Raw genomic sequence first — 8,698 nt, forward strand, 5'->3', positions numbered from 1 at the left:
AATATATATATATACAGCTTGTTAGTACGCAGCTATCTAAATAATTCCCATAATCATTAGCTGTCTGCATGCAGTAGGCTGTGGGGCCCACTAAGAGAGAAGGGAGAATACTAGCTAAATAAATATTATTATTGATTATTGTACGCATGAATATCTATTTTTATGTAAATATTAATAATTATTAATATATATTGTACGTATTAATATTTATATTATTATTTATTTATTTATTTTTTGTACGTATTAATCATAAGAGTTTTTCCCCCTCATTAAACCCACAGAAAGAAGCCGCATTAATAATAATAATAAAGACGGCATTCTGTCTCGCAGCTGGCGAGAGTATGCAGCTGTACGTACACTAGAGGAATTAATTCAATTTGCATGCAGTGCTATTCATAATAACATGCATGCGCAGATTTTTATGGAACAGCTGCAGCAGCTGCAGCAACTGCAGCAGCTGCAACAGCTGCAACAGCCACACAACAGCCCCTAAGAGCTACTCTTATGATGCAGCAGCGACGCAGCAGACATGAGGTAACAGCAGCAGCTGCATGCATGCATGCATATGCATGTATGTATGCATGAGATGCGTTGGATATGGTGGTGCAACACATGTGCCGCACATTATACATTATTACGCAATGTAATGCATACATACATGCATGCATCCTCTTGCATGCATGCAGAGATGCATGCATGCATGCATCATGCCGCTGCTTTCTCCTCTTCTTCCTCTACGCGAGAGCCTGCGTCACCGCCAGCGAGAGCTGGTGTGGCACGCTTCCTGCTTGACATGTAGCTGCTGCCGTATTCCCCCTGAATTAAACAAAAACAGAACACAAGAAAACAATTAGAAAAGAAGAAAACAAATAAAACTTAACAAACAAGGGCAACAAACCCCACCTCCCCTGCCTGCCTCCTCAAGAGAGAAGAAACCCGTACAAAGGGAAGAAACAGATGCAAATAATACAAAAACATGGATAAGGGCTTAAGATACAAGGACTCCACTGTCACTACAGCCCGTGCATGCGAATGCAAGTATTTATCTTACATTCTCTCTCTTGATTTTAATAATGGAGTGTCTGTTGTGAATGCGGAAGCCAAATAGGCGAGGCTGATAAGGAATGGGAGGGACTACCGGCACCTGCGGAGGGAAAATCAAAGAAATCAAAAAACAAAGTTCAAATTCAGGTGTACGTACACCTGAATAACTTGCAAGAAAGCTGTTGCAGCTTTCTTGAGTGGAAACCTGACGGAATTGTCTGAGGGTTTAAATTGATGGCAAAAGTCTTTTTGTTGTATATATTATTAATAATGAATCAAATAAACGCTAAATTAAACGTAACTATGCTAAAACTATGTGTATATACACCGCAAATATACAAGAAAAACGAACCAAGTTGGAGTAAGTCTGCAAGAAGATATGGGGGAAAGAAGGACCAAAATATGCGCCATCGATGTTTTCTGTTCTTTCATGAGCATATGTCATATCGTATACTTCTTGGCAGAAAGGGCAGTAAAGCTGCACATACACATACACACACATACACACACACAAACACAAATAGCAATTACGAATTAAGGATATATACATATACAAATATTATATATACGTATACTATATATATTTTGTATATATTTCTTTATATAATTCTTTTTTATTTTTATTACCTGCATTTTATGTACACGTAGATCAGGAGATAAACCAATAGGAAGAAGAAGTTGTCTATCGCAAAGAACGCGAGGGCAGTGCCCAAATACTTCATCTATATAACGATCTCGCTGCAGCAAAAATACATATAAATATATAAATATGTATTATTAACAATAAATAAAATAAAAGTAAAAAATAAAATGCAAAATTAATAAAAGGAAAGCAGACAGAAAAATTCATTTCAATAGACAAAGATGAACAGAAGTAATAATAAATAAATAAACATATTTTTATATATAAAGACACGCCCTTTTACTAATAAATATAATAATAATATAATAATAATTATTATTATTGCTATTATTAACACATTTTACGTGTATATATCTGCTTATATGTGAGCAAATAACGAATATAATTGCTAATCAAAAGATAGCAATGGTAATATTTATTGTATTTACAATAATAACAACACACACACACACACACACACACACACGCATATGCACTAATGCAATATATGTAGATAAAAGAAAAAAGAACAAGCAAGCAGCAGATATGCATATATAGACATGACCCTTAAGATGCATATAAGCAGATAAATACGCATAATACATAAATATCCATGTGCATCTTATGTCTAGATAAAAAAGAAAAAAAGATGAATACTCCTCTCTCTGTATATTGTCTTAACATAATATTGATGTATTGAGGTGTACATACACACCATCTGAGGAAGCCCGCGAGGGGAAATAATAAATCGTGCATGAATAAGACCATAAAGATCAATAGCATCATGACATAGATCCATAAAAGCTGGATCACGAAGTTCATCGTCATTAGGTGCATCGCCTAATATCATATCCATAGCTGATTCAAAATTATTAACAGAAGATTTTAATCCAAAAAGATTAAATGTATCTCTTATATATTCTTCATCAACTTCTGCAAAACATTCATGTCCTTCAAGAGAACAGAACCATGATATCCATCCTTCTTCTTCTTCCTCTTCTTCCTCTTCCTCTTCTTCCTCTTCTTCTTCTTCCTCCTCCTCACTACCCTTTAGAAACATAGATGCCATTGTAGAAAATAAATAATTAGGTGGGCCACCTCCGTGTGCCTCGCTTCTACCTTCTCCCCCACCACCAGGTCCTCCCGCAGCGCTTGTTAAGTCGCCGCCGGTACCAGGAGTTCTGTTGCCTCCTGCAACACTTTTTGCTTCTGCTGAGCTCATGGGCGGCCTAGATCACAATGGAATACTCTGAACTATGGAAAGCTGAATTCAGGGGCTCCAGAATGCCGCTATCATGCACAAAGGCAGCCGTTCAACACCGCCTCTGGCAAGAGGGAAAGTACCACCAAACGGAAGAAGCCGCCACCAACAAGTCGGCTGACCGTTTTATATACAGAATCTCAGTCATAACGTACTTTCAAGACGAACAGATAAAGCAAAAAATCTGCCAACTTGAAAAAGCGAACCATTTAGTTGTGGTGTATGTACAGACACCCGGAAGAATTTGGTGATGTGCTCAGCACAACAATTGTTGAACACGAGTCCTCCTTCCCCCTAATGTAAACTCGAAACTACCCATACACTCCAATGAAAAACTTTCCCATGAATATTCCTCATCATTCAACTTCAACCAAAGCAACACTGCATGCACTCAAGAGCCCCGTAGCCTCCCTTGGGAAGCCCCCGCAGAGCAGCAGGATGCATACAAAGACGTATTACCGCTCGATTTTCTGTGCATAACTTCATCTGTTATTCTCTTCTTGAACCAACGAGAATACAAGTATTCATGTATTTCTAACGAAACATCACTTCGTAGTCGGAGTTGCCAGTCTTGTGCCTCGTCGGCTACAGCCTCAGCAGCAGACTCTCCGTTCTCGATCTGCACATACACTTAAAAGACGATCCTCTGATCATTTTTCATCTTATTTCATTTTTTTTTTTAGCAAGAAAATTGTTGATTATTCACACCCAAGACTGTCGAACAGTCTCGGCGTATTGACTGCCGCTGACGCATTTCATTTTCCTCGTTCCCGCTACTCCTGCTGCTGCCGCCGCTGCTGCAGTGGCCAGTTGAGACCCTTATTAGTGACGTACAACTGTAACAACCACTCAGCGCCCTTCATCTGTACAGACACGCGAAATGGTGCCGCCAGTCACTGCTGAGACGGGCTCTGCTGCCGCAGGGAACGAAGAGAAGAATGGTAAGACCCAGACAGCAGTAGAGGAGAAGGAAGTGACTGAAAAAGAATCATCAGCATCTGCAGAAGAAGGCGGGAGTCCAGCTGCAGATACACAGCAGCCTAAGGAATCGTCTGCAGAAGAGGAGAAGACTAAGGATCCGCCTGCATCAGAAGACACCGCGGAAAAAACACCTGCAGAAGCAGCAGCAGCAACAACAACAGAAGCAACAAAAGCAACAGCACCAGCAGCAGAAGCAGCAGCAGCAGCAGATTCATCAAAGTCTGCTTCAGCTTCATCGTCAACCGATAAAGGGGGTGTACAGACAGCTGAATCCGGGAAGGAGGGAAGAGGGAAAGAGCTGTTGGCTAACGGCCTCCCCAAAATAGTTTATGACCTCCCCACTGCTTCATCTGGGTCCCCTACGGGTCCCGCTAAGGGGGCCCCCTCGGGGCCCCCCAAGGGTTACCCTAAAGTATATTTAGATGCTGCAGATTCGCATTTAGATTTACAAATAGATAAGAATAATCCCTTAAAAGCAACGTGCATGCATAAAGGAGGATTTCAATATATGTGGAAAGGAGTTCGTTCCTCTTATGGTGTAAAAGGGAGAGGGAAATATTATTTTGAGGTATTTGTTGGTCCTAAGCCTGCTCCTGTTGTTATGCCCGATACTCCTATTAGTACACAACATGTTTGCCGTGTTGGTGTTAGTCAACCCCTTACAAGTCTACATTTAGGTACGTTACTTAGGACAATAAGCAACTCCTGCTGCTGCTGCTGCTGTTGCTCTTAACTACTGTCTGCTGCTTTTTATGTGTCGTTTATGTTAATGTTCCTGTATTTTGCCCTTTTGCCATTTATTTTGTTTGTCTGTATGTGTCTTTCATTACTTTTTTGTCTTTTTGTTTACATTTCGTTTTTTCTTGTTTATTATTATTATTATTATTATTATTATTATTATTATGTGTATGTATATTATGTTGCTTCTTCTTCTTTCTTTTTATAGGGGATTCAGCGGAGTCGTGGGGTTTTGGTGGTACAGGAAAGAAGTCAACAAATAGACGATATTTAGATTATGGTTGTTCATTTGGTGAGGGAGATGTAATAGGTGTAGCAATAGATTTAGATGCATTAACAATAAGTTTCCAGAAAAATACCCAATATTTAGGTACAGCATTTGAATTACCACCTACTGTTCGTGAGACTGGTCTATTTCCTCATATTTATGTTAAAAACTTTGATTTTACCGTTAATTTCTGTGAATCTACTAAATATTTTAATCCACCAGGACCACAATTCAAGTTTATAGGCGATCTTCCTGAGAAGGTTAGCAGCAAAAGCAGCGACAGCAGCAACAGCAGCAGCACCAGAACCCACGAACTGTATCGGTTGTACATCTTAACTAACGCCTTCTTATATTCTTTCTGTTTCTTTAGATACGATTTGTCTTTTTTTAATGATTTTTTTCTGTTTCTTTTGTACCGTCGTGTCTATGGGGACAACAGCTGTTTACTAACGAAACTATTCCTTCTATCAACCCTCGTTCCTCATATAACCCTGCTCCTATGCTGCTGTTATTTTGCTTCAGCTGTGTTTCTTTCTCCTTTACTTGGTGCTTGCTGCGGCGCAGGATCTGGTGCCTAACCCTGTTGAACACCCAAAGACTGTAGCTGAGTGCGAATTTATAATGATGTGCGGCCTGCCAGCGTGCGGGAAGACGTACTGGATAGAGAAGCACATGGAGAGACACCCGAAAAAGGCGTACGTATTATTGGGAACGAATGCAGTTATTGATCAAATGAAAGTAATGGGGCTAAAAAGACAGGCTAATTATGCAAATCGATGGGAGGAACTTATGTCAACAGCCACAGAAGTATTTAATAGCCTCGTAGCATATGCAGGCACAGGAGATGTCCCAAGAAATGTCATCATTGATCAAACAAATGTATTCAAACGCGCAAGAGCGAGAAAAGTGCAGCCATTCCTCGGTACGCACCAGCTGTATAGACACCTCAGCCCACACACCCCACACGTTCAGAACAGTAGACCATGAGCGATTGCCCTTCTTTTAACGGGATAATATTAAGTACACAGGGACCAAACACTAGAGGATGGCAGGATTCAGTTGCGATCTCTGTATTTCTGTTTTTCCCCCTTGTTAACTTGTTTTTCGCATCCCGCTGCCCTCCTTCCCTGCAACTGTTGTTTTCTGCTGCTGTCTGCCCCTCTTTGCGCTGCTGCTGCAGGCTGGGGTGTGCGTCGGTGCGTCGTGATGGTGACGGACGAACACACGCTGCAACAGCGCACGCAAAAGAGAGAACGGGAAGAAGGGAAGATGGTGCCGGTATCGGCAGTAATGGATATGAAGGTAAAACACGGCAGATGGCACAAAGGGCGCACAGGGTTCAAGAAAGAACGAAAACACGAAAGAAATGCAGGCATCAGAAAAAGGGGAGGCAGGGGAGGGAAGGAAATACACGTGCATGCCAATTTCCCACTCTCTTCTACTCTACGCTGGAACGCATGTGTGCAGTATTTTCTATTTGGTTGTTTCCTGCTTTTTAAAGGCATTACATTGCGTGGCTTATTCCTTGTGTCTGCTGTGTGTGGGTGCGCGACACAGGCGGCATTCGCACTTCCTTCTTTTGACGATGGGTTTACTGTTATTGACTACGTAGAAATGCCAGAAGCGGAAAGTCGCCGAGAAATAAGAAGAATAAATGACGAGGGAAGAGCCTTTAAGGCTAACAACCCAGGAATGGTAAGGAGATGTAGTAATAATAATAATCCTTGCGCAGATATTGTCTGCTCTTATAACGACAAATCAATAAAACACATGGAAGGAGGAAATTTAATTGACAGTTACCCCTAAATGTGGGGTCGTTCCATGCATTGAAGGCTGTGGTGTATAGACACCTCCGATCGCTTCGTGTGTTTGTTTCCTTGTTCAGAACAACCGACAACCCAAGCCTCACATTGAAGCACGGGGCGGGTACGGCGACATGGACGCGTCAGCAGCGAAAAGGCATAAAGGAGAGAACTGGCATGGGGGCCCCCAGGGCGCCTCTTATCCTTCTTGGTCTTCTGGAGGCCCCCAAGGGGGACAACCAGGGGGTAGAGGTACCTGGGGAGCTCACGGCCAACAGCAGCAGCAGTGGGGCGGGGGGGGCCACCAAGGAGGCTGGAACGAGCAGCAGCGGAACAGCAGCAACGGGGGCCAAGGGTATTATTCAGGTGGGCATGGGGGTTACGGTTATGGAGGTCAGCAGGGTTACGACTCCCACTACCAGCAACATCAACAGCAGCAGCAGCAGTACTACGGCCAGCAGCAAGCGTATGACAGCAACTACTATGCGCAGCAGCGGCAGCAGCACGGAATGTATGATTCAAACCGTCAATATGGAGGAAGCGAGCAGCAGCAGCGGTGGCAGGAGGCGTACTCGAGCGGCAGAGGCTGGCAGGGCCCTCCCCAGCATGGGGGAGGTCCACGGGGTGGCTATTACCAGCAGGGCCGTTACTGAGGGTTTGCATGCATGCGGATTGAGTGTTTATAGCTGGATACTAGTACTGTAGTAATTATAGTAATTAGTTTTTGTTTAATTCAATTTGTGTTTATTGTTTCTGTTGTCTTATAAAGTGGACTTTGGCGTCTGCTTGCAAATGCAGAAACGAAATTTGATGAAGAAAATAAAATGCGGTATGCTGCAAATACGGAGTTCTGTGGGTGGCAAGCAGGGTGTTGTTGATTTGTTAGGGTGTCGATACACCCAAGTAGATGTTTGCTTGTCTTATTATTGTCCTTGGGCTGTCGGCTTCATCCACTCACTTCTTTGTTTGTTTATTATATGTGAGGCCCGGCGAGCAGGGCTACAGCTGGAGAAAGACCGGCACGGCCTGTGATGTGTATGCGCATATACCTGAAACTCTTGGCTTTTTTCAGAGAATGTTTTCGTTCTTGCGATGTTTTCCTTCGCATTCCCGTGGATTGAAGAACTACTAGTTTCCTTCTTTGATTTAAAGACTAGACCATTTCTTTGCACGAGTGCATGGCTGCACAAATGTCTGGATGCATGCATTATGTTTTCTCAACCCGTCAAGCAGATCGACTGCAGCATGTCCTTATTTAGCACGGTTTATTTATAGCGTCAGAAAAGGGGAGCTTGAACTGGAGCTGTTCCCCTTCTACTTGCCTTTCCACAGCTAAAAAGCTCATTCGTGTGTCTCTGCGTGGGTTAAGTGTGGGCTTAAAGACGTTTTGAGGAGGGCGTCAAAGAACGGTTTAGAAAGAGTTTATGAGGGGTTTATAGGGTGTCTTAAAGACATTTCATGCCAATAAACACAACGGAAGGGAAGGTGCAGGGAGAGCGGGTTGCTGATACTCATTTCCTGGTTAGGATCTTTGGAGCTTCTGGCTAGAATTGGTAGCATTAAACAGACACACGAAGGGGATGGTTAGGAATATTGACAGAGACGCCTTACTGGAGCACATACAGTTAATGCAGAAACAGATCCAGTTGCATTCGTTTTACTCTTGAAACTTACTCTCGAAACTAGCAACACCTGCATATTCGCCGCCATTATCACTAGTTCTTTAGTTCTTGCCACAAGATATAACAGATTAGATCGCCAATGTCTTGGTGCTTACTAACACGTTCAGGGACTCCAAGGCAAAGATCCGACCTTCGTTTGGCGTATTAAAGCCTACGACCTAAACATTCACTAACCCAAATATACTTAGAAAGAGAAGTGGCGAAAGACAAGGGGAATGCCATGTACGTATGGCCGCCAGTAGGATCGACACGCACACCGCTCACCGCTGCCTACCCCCCCCCCCCCCCCCCCCCCCCCCC

General features: G+C 42.9%; 2 protein-coding genes across 2 annotated transcripts; one reads left to right on the top strand and one right to left on the bottom strand.

Annotated features, from left to right (window-relative positions):
• Positions 1-705: 705 nt before the first annotated feature.
• EMWEY_00025990 (casein kinase II beta chain, putative) lies at positions 706-2,735 on the bottom strand (the record flags this gene model as incomplete). The annotated part of the gene is made up of 5 exons (XM_013478051.1): positions 706-816; positions 1,052-1,144; positions 1,397-1,522; positions 1,672-1,782; positions 2,382-2,735. 5 exons carry the CDS (start codon positions 2,733-2,735, stop codon positions 706-708), a joined length of 795 nt encoding a protein of 264 aa, XP_013333505.1.
• A 1,072-nt stretch (positions 2,736-3,807) lies between these two features.
• Positions 3,808-7,369, top strand: EMWEY_00026000 (SPRY domain-containing protein, putative; the record flags this gene model as incomplete). Its single annotated transcript, XM_013478052.1, has 6 exons — positions 3,808-4,273; positions 4,855-5,174; positions 5,479-5,836; positions 6,095-6,216; positions 6,472-6,609; positions 6,800-7,369. 6 exons carry the CDS (start codon positions 3,808-3,810, stop codon positions 7,367-7,369), a joined length of 1,974 nt encoding a protein of 657 aa, XP_013333506.1.
• Positions 7,370-8,698: the final 1,329 nt, after the last annotated feature.

The sequence above is a fragment of the Eimeria maxima genome, genomic scaffold (genome assembly GCF_000499605.1).
Source record: "Eimeria maxima Weybridge genomic scaffold, Emw_scaff278, whole genome shotgun sequence".
Lineage (NCBI taxonomy): Eukaryota > Apicomplexa > Conoidasida > Eucoccidiorida > Eimeriidae > Eimeria > Eimeria maxima.